Raw genomic sequence first — 19,242 nt, forward strand, 5'->3', positions numbered from 1 at the left:
ATCTGTATCTTAGATATACCCAGGACAATGTCACTAATTTCATCTGCTTTAAAATACATTCACCAAGCATTTGAATTCTTTTCATTAAATGGAACACATTTAGGGATCTAACAAAGCCCTGACTTAGAGATCTGGCAATAGCTATCAAATGTGATCGATAATCTTTATTGTTATTTAATGTTTACATAATTGAACTCTGACAAATATTGTTGTATTTCTGGACCTCTAAGTCTTTTTATATCAATTTTCATAGAGAAATTAAAGGTTCTGTTGTTTTCATTCATCATAGAACTTATTATTTATATCACACATTTTTACTTAGTTAAGCATTTGATTTTATAATGTCTCTTCCTTAGTATTTTTCTGTTAGAACTATCTTCCCAGTAGGATTAGACACTCTTCAAGCACAAAGAGTAAGCCATATACTTCCTTAATAAGCCTTTATTCCATACACCTAGCAACTAGAATGTGCTAGATATGTAGAAGGAACTTAATGTACATAATTGTTATTGATATTAACACATTTGAAAGTATATATAAAGTGGAAAATATAACTTTTTTCTTATAGTTACCACTCTATGATGGATTCTTCCAAATCTGAGTATTCTGAAAAACTTCGCACTGTTCGTGGACTTTTAATATATAAAGATTTTGCTGAAAATTGGGATAATGTGGAGGCATTCCAGGCAAGGCCAGATGATCTGCTTATTGCCACCTATCCCAAATCTGGTAAGTATCCTTGATATGCCAGCGTTGTTCCTTTTTCAACTAGAAATAGTAAAGCCACTTTGAATGGTAAATATTGTGGAGTTCATTTCTTACACACTCATCTTCCAGCTACTTGCCCAAATTAAATGAAGAGTAATTTTGATATAGACATAGAAAAGCAGCATATTATCACCCTGTTCCATGCCCACAGTCTATACCTATAAACTGAACAGAGCTTTGACAAATAAATACTGTTGGCCAAATTAGAAATGTACGAAATATAGATGGATGAATGCAAAAGCTTAACTATAATTTAAAACAAGAACAATTCAAACTACTAACTGTATTTAGATTAGGTCATTAATGTTATTTTTGTTGTTGTTGTTAGGTGCCATCGAGTCAGTTCCAACTCATAGCAACCCTATGTACAACAGAACGAAACACTACCTTGTCCTGTGCCATCCTCACAATCGTTGTTGTGCTTGAGCCCATTGTCGCAGCCACTGTGTCAATCCATCTCATTTAGAGTCTTCTTCTTTTTCGCTGACCCTCTACTTTACCAAGCATGATGTCCTTCTCCAGGAACTGATCCCTCCTGATAACATGTCCAAAGTATGTGAGACATAGTCTCACCATCCTTGCTTCTAAGGAGCATTCTAGTTGTACTTCTTCCAAGACAGATTTGTTCATTCTTTTGGCAGTCCATGGTATATTCAATATTCTTTGCCAACAACACAATTCAAAGGTGTCAATTCTTTCATCTTCCTTATTCTTCATGTGGCTGAATATATAATGTCATCTTTATATATACAAAATATGTTTAAGTACTTTTATAAATTTTTAAAAACTCCTTTATCTAATCAGTTCCTCATCTTTAAAATCGTCTACAAAACTCTATTTTTAAGTAACACCTTTTTTTTTTTTTTAAATTAGCTCAACATTAATGATATTTCTGGGGTCATATAATCATAGATATACATAAATTAAGAATGTCCAATCCAGACTTCTTTGTTTGGTTGTTCCATTAGCACTTAAAAATAAATAGGTCAAATATTAAACTCATTGCCTTTGGTTACCCTAACCCTAAAATTGTGTCTCCACTTCTCTTTCCTGTCTGGATCAGAGACAGCACCATATCAGTTGTATTAGTCTCTGAGGACTGCTGTAACAAAATGCCACAAACTAGTTGGCTTGCAAGGACAGAAATGTATTGTCTTAAACTTCTGGAGGGTAGAAGTCCAAATGATTTTGCCTTCCAGGCCATAGCTCCCTCCAAAGTTAGGGGAAAATCCTTTGTTTTCTCTCCCTATTCTTGTAGTCCCTGCTAATCCTTGGCTCGTAGATACATCTTCACGGGGTCATCCTTCATCTTTGTGTCTCCCTATGTCTTTTCTCTTTTATAAGGACATTACCCAGGTTAGACTAGGACCCACCCTACTCCAGTTTGACCTCATGTTAACTGAGAACATCTTCAAAAACTCTTCCCAAAGAAGATCACATTTACAGGTACTAATGATTAGGACTCCAGCATATCTTTTAGGGGGACACAATTCAATGCAAAACACCAGTCATCCAAAGAAGAAACCAGACAGCAATTCTAAATTCAATTTCTCGTGCTTCTACGTCTCCCATATTCAATCAATCAAAATGTTTTGCCCATTCAGTCTCACAGTCAGCCTCTTATAGTTTCTTGGCTCCCCTTTCATTGTCCCCTAGCTCCATTGAAGTATCTATTCTGCTACTAGATGAATTCTTCAGAAACACAGGTCTAATATGCTTGCTCTCTTTTTTAATGTATATCAATGCCATTCTATAACTGTTCTAAAACAACTCAAATTCCTTAGGATGAACCCTTGCTGTTGTGTCCCATCAAGTCAATTTTGACTCACAGCGACCCCATAGGATAGAGTAGAACTGCCCCATAGTGTTTCCTAGCCTGTAATCTTTAGAGAAGCAGATCAACAGGTTTGTTCTCCCATGAAGTGGCTGGTAGTTTGGACCTGCCCACCTTTCGATTAGCAAACTAGCACTTAACCATTGTGCCACCAGGGCTCTTTTAGCATGAACTACAGTTTAGGTTTGGCTTGGCACTTTATGGTATTTTATGGGTGGCACCTCTTTGCTTTTGTAGCCTCATCCCCACTCATCTCTTCAGGTAGACTGCTTTGTTTTAAGCTTTATCATCTATTTCCATTTCTTTTCCTTACCATTGCACCATTGTTATGGTCCTGGGGTGGTGCACAGGGCTTGCACATGGCTCTTAACCAAAAGATTGACAGTTTTAATCCATCCGGTGGCACTGTGAAAGAAAGCCTTGGTAATCCGCTTCCATAAGAGATTATAGTCAGAAAAACCGTATGGAGCAGTTCTACTCTGTAACACACAGGGTCACCATAAGTTGGAATTGACTCCACGGCAGTGGATATACCATTCTTAAGTACCTGGCATTTGATGAAAAAAAAAAAGAAAGAAACAGTTCTTCTGCCTACTAGAAACCTTTCACAACTCACACAACTAGTGAATCTATGCCACTATTTAAAGCTCAGTTCAATTATCATGTATTTTGAAGGCATTTCTTGTCCAAAAGTCACAGCAGCTACAGAAGCAGCAGTCTGAGGTACACGGTCTTCCTTTGCAGTCCTTTAAACTTTTGTATCAACCTATATTATAGCAGCTTAAGAAGAAAGTGTTGTAATTATTGAACATTTTCTGACTCTTCAAAAGGCCTTTGGCCACCTTACAGCAGGGACTAGATAAATTATTTTCTATATCCTCTGAACTAGGACTCAACCTGAGATAGAGTAGACTCTCAGTAGTTTGTGGTTGAAGCATACTTGAGAACATTACCTATTAGTCAACTCTCCTTACTTTTTAGACAGAAAAGTGAAGTCTAAAACTGTTATCAGCTTGCAGAGTGTTACAATTCTTCATGGGCAAATTTGGACTCCTTCTCTAGGTGTGTCTTGTTACAATATCAATCCTTATTTATTGAGGCTATTTTTGGGTTCATTAAATATTTTTGGAAATATTTTTTGTCTCTCCCGGCTATTCTGACATCCTACAAATAACATTGCACTGATATCTTCCTAATTGATCCATCTATAAATCTGGCAATCCCTTCAGTAGCTCTGCATCATCAGTGGGAGACTCCTATTAAGTATGCTTAATTTTTACAGGCACAACCTGGGTTAGTGAAATTGTAGACTTGATCTATAAAGACGGTAATGTTGACAAGTGCAAAGAAGATGCCATTTTTAATCGAATACCTTTCTTGGAATGCAAAAATGAAGAGCACTTTGATGGTAATGTTTAAGTTGATTTTAGAAGCTATATGCATGTATTTTAAAGTGTGGGTATAAATGGTACAATAAACGAAATTATAAGCAAGGAGGGAATTAGAATTGTCTTCTACATAGGACAGTATGTAAATTTAAGTTTATATCTTGAGATGGTTTCAGCATGTGTCTGAAACAGAGCAAAAAAAGGACAGCACTTATATGTCTTCAGCAAAACCTACTAATACATGAACATTTATTTGGCTGAACCTCATAATACTTTAAATACTGTGAAAATGCCCATACATTTTCAATGGTATATGAAAAAGGATATTAATCACAGATTATTTTACTACCGTGAAAAACTGGAAACAACCTAAATGTTAATCAATAATAGAGTAGTTAAATGTGGTATAATAATGCTCTGAAATAATTTAAAAATTTAGGATAATCTATGGTTTATGACATTGTAGGTTGCATAAAATATACTAAAGAAATTAGAAGATATAAAAAATCCCATCTATGTGTAGAGTATTTGTGTGGCTATGAATATGGGCATATAGATATATATATGGGAAGCTGTTTACCAAAATGTTAATAATGATTATTCTCAGGACATGAAATACTATTTGATTTTTTCTCTACAATTTCATCTGTCTATATCATTTTTCATAGTAGGTTTGTATTGTTATTTTGAACACAATATAGTCAGTTAAGTTAGATCTACTTTAAAATAACTATATGTAAGTCTATATAAATGTTTATAATTTTTAAAGTTGTCTAACGTTTGTTTTCTTTCTTTAAATCAGGAATAAAACAACTAAAAAATATGGCATCTCCTAGGATAGTGAAGACTCATCTCCCACCTGAATATCTTCCAGTCTCATTTTGGGAAAAGAACTGCAAGGTAACCAGAGTCAAGTGTTCCTAGAACTTTATCCAACTCAAAGAAATTTAAGAATGATAAAGTCAGGTATCACCTTAAGTGTGACTTATGCACACGGGTGTATTTATTATGTCATTGAATCTATAGGAATTTAATACATTGTACATATAATACATGTGTTATATATAAGCCATGTACATATAATGCATAGATTATAGTCAGTGTAATTACAGAATCTAGACTTCCAAATTTTCCATTTACCAGAAGTGATTCTGAGAAAACTAGTAAAACTCTTTATGCCTTATTTTCCTCATCTGTAAAAGAAGAATAATAATAGCATCTTTCCTATAGGGTTGTTATAAGGATAAAATGAAATAATGCTGGTAAGGTGGACATCACAGTGCCTAGCATGTTGCAAACACTCAGTAAATGATAGCTGCTTTTGTATTCATTGTTCCTAATTGTATTGGATGCCTTCTTTTTACAAAATATTGTGTTTGGAATTGTGGGGCCAATAAACCAGACAAGGATCTTAAGTTAAGTAGCTAATAGTACAGTAGAGAAGATAAGATATGAATATAAATTTTGTTTCTACATATAATATTTATCGAGTGCCTATCGTATGTCAGGGATGTAACAATTAACAAGGCGCATGCCGTACTTATCCTTATGGACACATCATTCATTGAGGAAAGGAAAAAGGAAACGGACAAAATAGTAGGTGCTATTGGTCTCTAGGAGCCTTGGTAACTCAGTGGTTAAGTGCTGGGCTGCTAACCAAGAGGGTGAAGGTTCAAACCCACCAGCTGATCCATGAGAAAAAGATGTGATAGTCTGCTTCCTTAAGGATTACAGCCTTGGAACCTTGGAACAGAGTCCTACTCTGTTCTAGAAGGTGGCTATGAGTCAGAATCAACTTCATGACATGGATTTGTTTGTTTGTTTTAATAGATCTCTTACCTCCATAGATAAGTGAAGAATTCTAATCTAGACACTGGGGGTAGAAAAGGTGCCTAGGAGTAATATTTTGGCTGATATTTGCAGCATGCATAGGAGCTAATTTTTGCCACCTCAGAAGCAATTAAGGATGGAGCTGAAACCAGTTCGACTGACTAGAAGGTTAAGTGTACATGCTGGCAGAATGAGTGAAGGGAGATGAGCAAGGGATTAAGTATAAGAGGCATTGGAAGTTGTCTTAGTTACCTAGTGCTGCCATAACAGAAATACTACAAAAAGTAGGTGGCTTTAAAGAACAGAAATTTGTTTTCTCACAATTCCAGAGGCTAAAAGTCTAAAACAGCATGTTGGCAGTGTTGGTTTATTCTGTGGGTCTTTCTCCTAGTTTCTGGCATCTGTTGGTGATCCTTGGTGTTCCTTTGATTGTAGACAGGTCGTCAGATAGTGTCTGTCTTCTCCTTGAGTGAGTCTCTGTGTCCTTTCTGTTCTTTTTATAACTTAAAAGTAATTAGGTTTAAGACTCATCCTATACTGATATGATCTCATTAACATAACAAAAAACCCTATTTCCAACAGGATCACACCTAGAGATATAGGGGCCAGGACTTCAATACATATTTTTTGGGCATGCTACATAGTCCATAGCATTCTACAGTTAAGAAGTTTGGACTCTACCTCGATGATAATGAGGAAAAGGAAGTGCTTGTGCAACAACAGCAAAACAAAATGGAATGTAGAACAGGACTGTCAAAAGAGTTGGGAGTTTAGGTGAAAGAGAGATCACATTTCCCCCGTCCACCTCCCTGGAAGAAATACAAAAACCCTCATGGAGGACCTGGATCCAGACTTTGAAACATAGACAGTAATCCTATGCAGAGAACATCCAAGAAAGAAAAAATAACATGAGGAAAGTCAAGGGGTAAAAATTCTGAATCATATGAATATGAATATGATGAGAAAATGAATTGTCAAAGAGTTCCATTCAGCTTTTAGGTGAAAAACATTCAAGAGAGTTGTTGCAAGTAATATCTAAAAAGTTGAATATGTCTAGTGATAGCTTTGTTAATAAAGTAAACTTAACTTTTATTCTATAGTATTTGGAAGATTTCACAGCGGGACCTTAAAAATGAGAGGCATACTTCATAAAAATGAACTAGAAGTTTTCTTTAAAATTCTTTAAAATGGAGAGACTTGAGCAAGACAAGCTAGTGACCGTGTTCATATCCCTTAAATAGTTGAGTGTCAGGAACAGCCTACTCTGATGGCATTGCTTAGGTGCCTGAGATCAGAGAAGACAACAGCAATATTGGAGTTGAGGCAGAACTTTTCCTGCAGCATTGAACATCACACCTGTAAGAGGCCATGGAGATATGATGCAACTAACTAATTTAGTGGAGAGAAAACTTATGTCCAGAATGACTGGTGCTTTGCACATGATTACAGAACTATTTATGTCAGAACTAGCACCTAAAACCAAGACTTCCTGATTCTTAGTTCATTGGTGTTTCTACTGCATGTAAAATGGAACCTCAGCAATATGTTCACGGAAACTCTGTTTTCACTGAGGTCAATGTACATTTAAGTGGATCCTCATAAACATGTTCTCTTCAATATTACAAATGAGGAAACAACAGGACTCTTTTTTTTCTTTAGTATGAAGAATGGAGGTGTAGTATAAAAGCTAGAGGACTGTATTGTTGGCTGAGTGGTTTACCAAATTATTTACTCGCAATAATTTGCTCTCAATAATTGATCCTCATTCAGTCTCAGTTTAGTTTCTTCATGTATAAATTTAATATGCTAATAATTTAACTGGCTCAGTATATATCAAGGGGATTTTGTGAAATTCAAATGAAGTAAGTGAAAATGGTGTAAAAATAAAAAGTGAAAACTAACATTGGACAACATTCAAACCCTGCTGTCACTTCAGGTTACTGAGTGAGATCTCCTCTTTAGATTATATATATTGTATACACTTTTTACAATGAGTATGTATTATATCTGTAGTTGGAAACATAAATGTGTTCTTTTGAAAACTTGATGAGGCTATTTTAGAAATATGCAATGTCATCTTCTTAGATGATCTATCTTTGCCGGAATGTCAAGGATGTGGCTGTTTCTTATTATTATTTCCATTTAATGATACCTGCTCATCCAAATCCTGGAACATTTCCAGAGTTTGTGGAGAAATTCATGGATGGAGAAGGTAAGAACAGCTGTTTTTCTTTTCTACACTATGAGTCCCTAAGAGAATAGCTCTTACTATCTGAACTGCAAAGACTGTATTAAGTACTCATATAATTACTAACTCCAGTTGATAAAGCTGGTTTTGTAGACGGTAAATTTGGGACTGGGACTTAATCTTCTGATGACATGACCTTTGATCATTCCACTAAGTAAACTCCCTTCACTAACAACCTGATTTCACACGCACACATACACACACATGCACATACATATATCAGTTTCAGAAAATGCTCTCCTAGCCTCTGAATCAAATCAGTGGGAAGTTGACTTCTCTTACTTTTTCTCTGTATTATAAACCATATCATAAAGATGAAAGTTGACATTGTGTTTCTGGACATGGATTATCAAAGATACTTCTCTCTTGCTGCCGAGAAGTTTACTTAAGATGTAAGGCTGAGCTACTAGTTCTCATTCAGTTATCATTTATTTATATTTATTTGTTGCTACTATTGTTTTTAAGGTGTATAGAGATAAAACTAAGCTCTTAATTTTTTTTTTCTCTAATTTTAGTTCCTTATGGTTCCTGGTATAAACATGTAAAATCTTGGTGGGAAAAGAGTAAAAGCCCAAATGTGCTATTTCTTTTCTATGAAGACATGCAAGAGGTGAGAACCTGGAAACACACAGACAAATTAATAATTTCTAAGATGTTAGCATTTGATAACTTTGGATACCAAAATCTGCCTTTAAATGATGACAATCACTACCAAAAGCTTTAGAGGAAAAGACCACATTATTTAATATACTTTAGCACAAATTTGAAGCTACTAAATAAAAATCATCTGTGAATGAATATATTTTAAACCCAGGTCTAAAAATTTTCTAAAGATAAAGGTAAAGAAATTATATAGTTTGGTTTTACCCATTTTTTGAGTTTATAAAACCATGCAAAACAACAACAAAACACACGTACACACACGCACACACATACAGAAGGAATCACCATGGGCTAGAAGATTCAACTGTTCTCCAAACCTATAGATGTCAGAATTATCAGACAGAGGCTGTAAATAACTGTGTTTGATATGTTTAAAGACATAGAAGAGGAAGTTAAAGTTAAACATCTTATATAGGGACATGAGACTACTAAAATTAACAAAACAGATTTAAAAAATGGCCAAATAGAATTTCTAAAGATTATTTTAAAATTTAGAAAATCAAGAGATGAATTAAATAAGAGATAACATGGCAAAATTTAGAAGTCTGACAATAGCCAATACTAGTCAAGATATGGATCAGGGAGACATATCACACTGTTAGAGTGTGAAGAGATACAATCGCAATGAAAACAATTTGTCATTATCTAGCAATGCCAAGCATACACATATCTTATGGCCCAGAAATTTCGCTCTCATATATATACTCTAGAGAAACTCTGACTTGTATACTAATGTTATATGTCCAACAATGTTCATAGCATCATTATCTATAACCATAAAAATTGGAAACAGTCCAAATATACATATACAGAAGGATGAATACTTAAAGTATGGTACAATTCTGCAATGAAATCTTATATTGTAATAAAAAGGAACAAACTTCAAAGACATTAATATGGATGAATTTTGAGAACAAAACTACTGTTGATTAGGAAAAAAAAGCACAAGTCACAAAAATAATAACACTACTTACAATATGGTTATATGGTCTTATATATACATTTCAAAATTGGGTAAAACCAAACTATATATTGTTAAGGGATGCATACATATGCTGGAAAACTATAATGTAAAGCAAAGGTATGATAGTCCCAAATTTGGAGTAGAAATTTTTTTGTGGGAATGTGATGGGAATGGTGTGTGAAAGGCATGAAATCAGAAACTTGCAAATTTGAAAGCTGAAGAACTGTGTTCTATTCCATAAGTTGGGTAATAGGTGCCAGACTAATTTTTATTCTTTAAACCACATACGTGCACATACTTTATAATTTAAGGAAATATAGAAAAATGCTGGTTCACTTTATTAAGAGATGAAAAATTTCTTCTTTCTCTCACCCTTTGTTAGCACCAAAGGGGCAACTGATATGCATATCTTGTTCACATTTTTTCCCAGCTATTAAAATCATCATAATATTGAAATAATTGTAGAGATGTTTAGATGAGGACATGTTTAAAATGAAATTATGACTAATATTTTAAAAATTGAGTTATTATTTATCTATAGAATTCACACTAAAACAAATTTGAATAAGGGGAGCAACCATGATCTGTAGTTTATTATATAATCTATGTATTGTATTCCGTAACTATAATAAGGAAAGCAGTTAGGAAATTTAAAATGCACACAAACAAAATATGTTAGCTAAATTCCCCTCCAACAAATTTTTTATGTCGAATCTTTTTCTCTTAATCCCTATTTGGTCAGTAATGACCACATTTAGGTTTCCTCTATATTTAAATTAATAAGGATCTTAAATCATGATTGTTGTTGTTTCTACAATGTGTTAAGAAAAAAAGAGCAAAATATGTTAACATTATATGCAAAGACACAGTCTTGTGAAGTAGATAGACAAGTAAATAAAAAATTACAAGACTACATCTATGGTACTATAGATTGATGTGGGAATTTATGAAGGCAAGAAAGTGATACTTAACCTGAAGTTTGAAAGGCAAGCTGAAATTTACAGGATAGAGAAGTTGGGAAAGCATGCTAGGTAAAGGGAACTGCACACTAGAATAAATGTGACAGTTAGTACTACAAATAGTTGCATTGGGTGGTTTGGCTGGGTACACTAGAATACCCCCTAGTAAGAGTACAGTAAAAATAAGATACACTGTAGGAGTGACACAGAGATGAGGATTACGGTAGTAATGGTTTATATACCACTGATGTTACATGTTGAGTATTTGGCTTTTCACATCTTTCTGGTTTCTTTGCTCCAACCAGTTACACCAATAAATTAAAATAAAAAAGAAAGTTGTCTATATATTCTCATCACCAAAACTTGATCTTTCAGAAGGTACTGTAGTCTTTGAGAGTTTATGCTCATATTCATAGACAATAATTACTGAGCATCTACTATGTACCAAACATTGCAATAAGCACTTTACAAACATTATTTCCTTTAGTTCTGCTAGTAGATTTGATTCCTGTGTATTCCATCTGGTGACATCCAGATGTATACTCACCTTTTATGTTGTTGAAAGAAGGTATTTGCAGTACGTCATTGGTCTTGCAAAATTCTGTCATGTTATCTCCAGCGTCCTTTCACCAAGGCCGTATTTTCTGACTACTGATTCTTCTTCTTTGTTTCTAACTTTGCTTTCCAATCAACAGTAATTACCAATGCATTTTGATTGTGTATTTGCAATTTGCTGAAATTGGTAAAAATCTTCAATTTCTTCATGTTTGGCATTAATGGTTTGGTGTGTAAGTTTGAATAATAGTTGTATTAACTGAACTTCCTTGTAGGTATATGGCTATTATTCTATCGCTGACAGCAACAGTGTTGTACTTCAGTATAGATCTTGAAATTTTTTTTTTTTTTTTTGATGATGAATGCAACATCATTCTTCTTCAATTTGTCATTCCTGGCATAGTAGACCATATGATCGTCTGATTCAAAATGGCCAATAGCAGGTCATTTCAGCTCACTAATGCCTAGGACATTGATCTTAATGTGTTCCATTTCATCTCTGATTATTGCCAATTTTCCTACATTCATACTTCATACATTCCATGTTGCTATTATTAATGATGTTTGCAGCTATTTCTTCTCATTTCAAGTCATGCCACGTCAGTAAATGAAGGTCTGAAAAGCTTACTCCACTCACGTCATTAAGGTCAACTCTACTTTGAGAAGGCAGCACTTCTGCAGTCATATTTTGAGGGTCTTCCAACCTGAAGGATAACCAGGAATATCCCACCTGAATTTACAGACCATCACAAAAATAGATTTGATACATTGAACACTAATGACTGAAAACTAGGCGAGTTGTGGAATGACATCAAGGACATAATATATGAAGAAAGCAAAAGTTCATTAAAAAGACAGGAAAGAAAGAAAAGACCAAAATGGATGTCAGAAGAGACTTTGAAACTTGCTCTTGAAGGTAAAGTAGCTAAAGCAAATGGAAGAAATGATATAGTATTAGAGCTGAACAGAAGATTTCAAAGGGTGGCTCAAGACAATAAACTAAAATATTAAAATGAAATGTGCAAAGACCTAGAGTTAGAAAATCAAAAAAGAAGAACACGTTTGGCATTTCTCAAACTGGCAGACCTCTAGAAAAAAATCAAGGCTGAAGACGAAATATTGAAAAGTATTCTATGGGAAAAACATTGAACAACTCAAGAAGCATCAAAAGAACATGGAAGGAATACACAGAGTCACTGTACCAAAAAGAACAGGTCAATGTTCAACCATTTCAGGAAGTAGCATATGATCAATAACCAATGGTATTGAAGGAAGAGGTCCAAGCTGCACTGAAAGCATTGGTGAAAAACAAGCCTCGAGGAATTGATGGAACACCAATTGTGATGTTTCAACAAATGGATGCAATGCTGGAAGCACTCACTTGTCTATGCCAAGAAATTTGGAAGACAGCTACCTGGCCAACAGACTGGAAAAGATCCATGTTTGTGCCCATTCCAAAGAAGGTGATCCAATAGAATGTGGAAATTATCAAACAATATCATTAATATCACACTCAAGTAAAGTTTTGCTGAAGATAATTTAAAAAAAATGAAGCATTATTTCCACAGGGAACTGCCAGAAATTCAAGCTGGATTCAAAAGAGGACGTGGAACAAAGGATATCAGATGGATCTTGGCTGAAAGCAGAGAATATCAGAAAGATATTTACCTGTGTTTTATCAACTAAGCCAAGACATTTGACTGTGTGGATCATAATAAATTATGGATAACTTTGTGAAGAATGGGAAATCCAGAACACTGAATTGTGCTCATGAGGAACCTGTACTTAGATCAAGAGGCAGTTGTTTGAAGAGAACAAGGGAATACTACCTGGTTTAAAAACAGGAAAGGTTTGTGTCAGGGTTGTATCCTTTCACCATACTTATTCATTCTGTACGCTAAGCAAATAATCCTAGAAGCTGGATTATATGAAGAAGAATGTGGCATCAGAATTAACAACCTGTGATATGCAGATGACACAACCTTGCTTGCTGAAAGTGAAGAGAACTTGAGGCACTTACTGATGACAATCAAAGACTACAGCCTTCAGTTTGGATTATACCTCAACATAAAGAAAACGAAAGTCCTCACAGCTGGACCAATAAGCAACATCATGATAAACGGAGAAAAGATTGAAGTTGTCAAGGATTTCATTTTACTTGGATTCACAATCAATGCCCAGGAAGCAGCAGTCAAGAAATCAAACACCATATTGCACTGGGCAAATCTGCTGCAAAAGACCTCTTTAAAGTGCTAAAAAGCAAAAATGTCACTTTGAGGACTAATGTGCACCTGTCCTAAGTCATGGTATTTTTCAGTCACTTCATGTGCATGTGAAAGCAGGACATTAAATAAGGAAGACCAAAGAAGAATTGATACGTTTGAATTATGGTGTTGGCGAAGACTAGTCAATATACTGCGGACTGCCAGAAGAATGAACAAATCTGTCTTGGAAGAACTACAGCCACAATGCTCCTTAGAAGAGAGGATGACAAGACTTTGTCTCATTTACTTTCGACATATTATCAAGAGGGAACAGTCCCTTGAAAAGGACATTGTGCTTTGTAAAGTAGCGAGTTAACCAAAAAGAGGAACACCCTCAATGAAATGGATTGACACAGTGGCTGCAATAATGGCATCAAACACAGCAACAATTATGAAGATGGCAGAGGACTGGGCAGTGTTTCCTTCTGTTGTACATAGGGTTGCTATAAGTTGGAACCACCTAGATGGCAGCTAACAACAGCAAGTTCTTCTAGCAATCTTTGAAGTATCTTTTATGCCCACATTATGGGTGATGGAAATTAGGCTGACAGAGGATAGAAAATTACCACTTCCCCAAGACATTCTCTATCGTCTATTGTTTTTCCTCATTGGTAGTCTAATTCCAGTATCAGTTAAAAGAAGAAAGAAAGAAAAAGAAAAAAATGGAAAAAGTAGAAGTGTTATTTCTCTTTCTCTCTAATCCAAATGTAATTCAGGTTTGATTTAGCAAATTAAAGTTAACAATTTAAATTTAGCCATTTAGCCATCAAAGCTTTTTTTTTTTTTTTTTTTTTTCTTCTCCCTAGGATATTAGAAAAGAAGTGATAAAAGTGATTCATTTCCTGGGAAGGAAGCCATCAGAGGAGCTTGTGGATACTATTGTGAATCACACTTCTTTCCAAGAGATGAAGAATAATCCAACTACCAATTACACAGCAATACCAGAGAAATTTATGAACCAGAAAGTATCCCCCTTCATGAGAAAGGGTGAGAAAGTCTTATGGTTTATCTCTATTGCTGTTGGGAGTCACAAGTTAAAATGGTTATAGACGAAAACCTAATGAGGTCTATTCGTGCTTGGGTATCTAGCTTATGGTTTTTTCAGTGCTGTTTTACATTTGGGCACCCTCTTCACTGAGTAACCAGTTCTGCAGCAGCATAAATTACTACTACTTGATTGGGAAATGGTTAAGCAGTCAGCTGCTTACCAAAAGGTCTGTGGTTCGAACCCACCAGCGGCTCCATGGGAGAAAGATGTGGCAGTCTGCTTCTATAAAGATTACAGCTTTGGAAACCTTATCTATTCTGTCCTATAGGGTTGCTATGAGTTGGAATTGAGCAGATAGCAAATTTTTTTTTACTACTACTTCATTGCTATTATTTATTGAGTTTTTAGTATCGGCAGCGTATTGTATTAAGAACCAGCAGCCACACCAGCATCAGCACTAATGTCACACTCTACTGACACCTACTAAACCTAACTATGTATCTTGGTGCTGTAACAGGTTTTATATACGTATATACAATCTCTAAATTCTAACCAGAACTGAGGAGAGAGCTTCTATTATTATCTTATTGTAAAATGAGGAAACAAATTTAGAACAATTAGTTAATTTTTCTTTGGCCATGTGGCAGAAACTTTTCAAGACTAAGTGGCAAAGAAAGAATTAAAATACATATCTGCTTAGCAAAAATATCAAAGTACAGTGAGGTGAAATTCTGTTTGGGAGGAGGCATGGTCTGATGAGAAATTGTTTATAAAATCCAAAGGCATGTAGAGTCTACAAAGTATTGGTACATCCTGTTTTACTGATATGTAAGGAAGCAGAGACAGAAAAGAAAATATATTGCTCTTTAAACCAAATTATCAGTAAGAGACTCAGGGAATTTTTTTTTAAATATTAGGAATAACAAACCTGCCACTGGGTGAAAATGGGGCCCCTAAAAAAGGATTAATTCTCAATTTATCTATGTTTTAATTATCCATTCCTAACATTATCTCAGACTCCTTTACCAATATATCCATATGTATTTTTAAGATAAAACACTGGGTTTAAAATAATTGCCATGCTACCAGAGGGCTGTTTACTGTACTCCCATATACCCTACCTGATCCTCAGGGTTTAAATTTTCTATCTTCTGTTTTTTGTGTTGTTTCAGTAGGAAATTTCAGGATTCTCTGAACTAGGTGGTAGGTGAACCACTGACTAATTTAAAAAAGTAGGTGGCTTTCTTCTTCCAGGTTAGTGTTGGGTATGTTGAAAAGGGAAAAAGAATGACCTGCTAGGATATTGTAATAACTCAGGTAGGAAATACTGAGGAACTTTGCTAACTGGCAGTGGAAGCTGGAATAGAGAGGAAGCAATGGATATGAAGACTACATGGACATGAATAAAGAATTAGATATTGGGATTGAGGGTAAAAATTTATGCCTTGGATAACCAGTGTCGTCATTAATCAGGATATGGAAAATAGCACAAAGAAAACATAATTTGGTGGGAAGAAAATACATTTGTTTTTTAAATAGTTGAGTATGGAATACTTCTGTGCCATCCAGATGGTAATGTCATATAGGCACCTGGATATGGAGGCATAAGTCTGGATTTGAAAGTTATCAGCATGACCATGGTATTGGCACCTTGAGAATGGGTGAAACATGGATCACATATTGAGAACCCCAATATCTGAGGGAGAGTTGGAAAAGAAAAATTAAGTAAAAGATCATAAGAGGGGCAAGTCAGAGAATTAAAGTTGCCGTATTGTTTTAGCCCATCAGGACGAATCTATCTTTGCAAGTTCAAATATGTATATTACTTATGATATAAGTAAAACAAAGAATCATTGAGGTTGCAAGAATAAGATTTGATTAGGTGTTAATAAAGGTGATTTATATTAGAAAATCTCATTATTCTGGCTCAAAGTCATAATTAATATTTATTGTTATTTCTCCTTTGTTACAGGGATAGTAGGAGACTGGAAGAATCACTTTACAGTAGCTCTGAATGAAAGATTTGATGTGCACTATGAGCAGGAAATGAAAGGGTCGACACTGAAATTACAAACCCAGATCTGAAGGGCTTCCTTGTCTTAACATTTCTGAGAGTAAATTTTCTTTTCGGCATTCCTCACTTTTTTCCTAGATTGGTAGAGAAGAAAATTAAAAAATGTTACTTTCAATGCTTTTTAGAATATAATCTATACCTATGATTTCCTTCTTGATTTTGTTCACTTTCCTCAAAATGGCTTAATTTAGAGTTTATCTTTGCCTAAATGGAAGACTGAAGTTGTCCCCTCCCTTTAAATTAAAAATTCTCCAGGACACAAAGACACAACTAATTGTGTTTTAAAAAAGGTGTTTTCTCAAATTATGGTATATCCACACAATGGAATACTACGCAATGATATAGAACAACGATGAAGCCATGAAACATAACATTGAGGAATCTGGAAGGCGTTATACTGAGTAAATTTAGTCAGTCACAGAAGGGCAAATATTGTATAAGACCACTATTATAAGAACTCAGGAAAAGGTTTAAACACAGAAGACAACATTTTTGATGGTTACGAGTGTGGGGAGGGAGGGTGAGGGTTATTCACTAACCAAATAGTAGACAAGTATTATCTTAGGTGAAGGGAAGGACAGCACACACTATAGGGGAAGTCAGCACAACTGGACTAAACCAAAGCTAAGAAGTTTCCTGAATACAATCAAACACTCTGAGGGACAGAGTAGCAGGGGTAGGGACCTGGGGGCCATGTTTTCAGGAGTCATCTAGGTCAATTGGCATAACAAAGCTTATTAAGAAAATGTTCTGTATCCTACTTCAGTGAGTGGCATCTGGGGTCTTAAAAGCTTGCAAGTGGCCATCTAAGATGCATGAATTGGTCCCAACTACCTGGAGTAAAGGAGAATGAAGAAAACCAAAGACACAAGGAAAGTAGTAGCCCAAGAGACAGAAAGGGCCACATAAACCAGAGACTTCATCAGCCTGAGACCAGGAGAACTAGATGGTGCCCGGCTACCACCAATGACAGCCCTGACAGGGAGCACAACAGAGAGTCCCTGATGGAGCAGGAGAAAGGTGGGGTGCAGAACTCGAATTCTAGTAAGAAGATCAGACTTAATGGTCTGACTGAGACTGGAGGAACCCCAGAAAACATAGCCCCCAGATTGTCTATCAGCACAGAACTAAAACAATTTCCGAGGCCAACTCTTCAGGCAGGGATTGGACCGGACTGTGGGACATAAAGTGATACTCGTGAGGAGTGTGCCTCTTAGCTCAAGTAGCTACAAGAGACTAAATGGGCAGCTTCTGTCTGGAGTTTAGATGAGAAGGCAGAGAGGGTTAGGAGCTGGTTGAATGGACACAGGGATAAGGGGCGGAAAGGAGGAGTGTGCTGCCACAGTATGGGGAGTACAATTAGGGTCACGTAACAATGTATGTATAAATTTTGTATGGAAGACTAATTTGAAATGTAAACTTCATCTAAACTACAAAAAAAAGGGTGTTTTCTCAAAGTATTCTAAGTTCTTTGGTCCAAACGTTAAGATACTTTCAAAGATCAATATTAATGTAGTAGATAAAAAAGTTATATTGACATTTTCAAGCGTATCAGTCATTTAAGAGCTTGAATTTTGTCTAAGCCTCACTTGTTGCTTAAGCAGGTAATAATTGCTCATTCTAATTAAGCCTTAGTAATTTACTGGAGCACTGATGGCACAATGGTTAAGAGCTTGGCTGCTAACCAAAAGGTCAGCAGTTCAAATCCACCATCTGCTCTTGGAAATCCTTTGGGACACTTCTACTCTGTCTTACAGAGTCTCTATGAGTCAGAATCAAATCTATTTGATAGCAACAGGTTTGGGTTGTTTAGATTAATTTTACTGTACAATGGAAGAGTTCTTAATCAGATCTACCAATCAGGAGTCACGGGAAGGTTCATGAGTTACGTTTACATGGTTATGTGAACTCTTCAGATAAAGGGGCAATGAAAGCTTATTCTTTCTGCTTTTTCTTTTTATATATTCTTTTCTTACAAATATACAAATGAGCTATGAGAATGATACAGGGACACATATTGCTTTGGCTTCTCAGTTATATAAAATAAAAATAAACAGGCATTCCAAATGCTTCTTTGTTAACATTACTTTTTTAGTGATTGAGATCTATATATACATATATATGTACATTAAATTTGAAAATTGTAGCAGAAAAAATTAAAGAACATAAATTGCAGGCTTAATAGAAATGATTTTCAGATGCTTATAAATAATTCCAATAAGCTTTATTCATGTTTATACACCTTCAGCTAATTTGACATACTTGTGTCTTAGATTTCCTTCTATAGTATATACAATGTAATGAATGCAAGCTCTGTAAACTTAAGTTTTAAGACTGTGGTGTTTGTCGGTAAATAGATAAATAAATTTTTTAAAAAAATTATACAGTGTTTATCGGTGTATATCCTTTTTACTGCACTGCATTGATTTTTTCAGTTGCAGGGTTATTATAACAGTCAATGCTTCTTTTATCTAAGACAGAACACACACAGGATCATGACAGACTCACTCTGGGTCTTCAGTATTACAACACTCACCTTTTTAACTCCTCCACTAAAAGTCAAAACTAGAGAAAAAGCAATATGATTTGTTGTCTGCTTTTTTGGAGATAAGACCAGAAATTTTTCAGCACCCCACTCAATAGTTACCATTTCTGAAATTAAAGCTATTGTTTAAAAAATATAATGTAGTTGTGCATTATACAAAAA

The 19,242-nt window shown here is 35.2% G+C and overlaps 1 protein-coding gene across 1 annotated transcript; it reads left to right on the top strand.

Moving 5' to 3' along the window:
• The first annotated feature begins 578 nt into the window (after nt 1-578).
• LOC101342023 (estrogen sulfotransferase-like) lies at nt 579-16,604 on the top strand. Its single transcript, XM_004383335.2, has 7 exons — nt 579-729; nt 3,885-4,010; nt 4,793-4,890; nt 7,906-8,032; nt 8,584-8,678; nt 14,280-14,460; nt 16,434-16,604. Exons 1-7 carry the CDS (start codon nt 579-581, stop codon nt 16,544-16,546), a joined length of 891 nt encoding a protein of 296 aa, XP_004383392.1. The 3' UTR covers nt 16,547-16,604.
• The last annotated feature ends 2,638 nt before the right edge of the window (nt 16,605-19,242 follow it).

This window comes from Trichechus manatus, unplaced genomic scaffold (genome assembly GCF_000243295.1).
Source record: "Trichechus manatus latirostris isolate Lorelei unplaced genomic scaffold, TriManLat1.0 scaffold00108, whole genome shotgun sequence".
In the NCBI taxonomy this organism is placed as follows: Eukaryota; Metazoa; Chordata; class Mammalia; order Sirenia; family Trichechidae; genus Trichechus; species Trichechus manatus.

Coding starts and splice junctions, on each gene's coding strand:
- LOC101342023 (XM_004383335.2), top strand. CDS start 579: ATGATGGATTCTTCCAAATCTGAGTATTCTGAAAAACTTCGCACTGTT. Junction 8,033..8,583: donor GAAATTCATGGATGGAGAAG/GTAAGAACAGCT, acceptor CTCTAATTTTAG/TTCCTTATGGTTCCTGGTAT. Junction 14,461..16,433: donor ATCCCCCTTCATGAGAAAGG/GTGAGAAAGTCT, acceptor CCTTTGTTACAG/GGATAGTAGGAGACTGGAAG.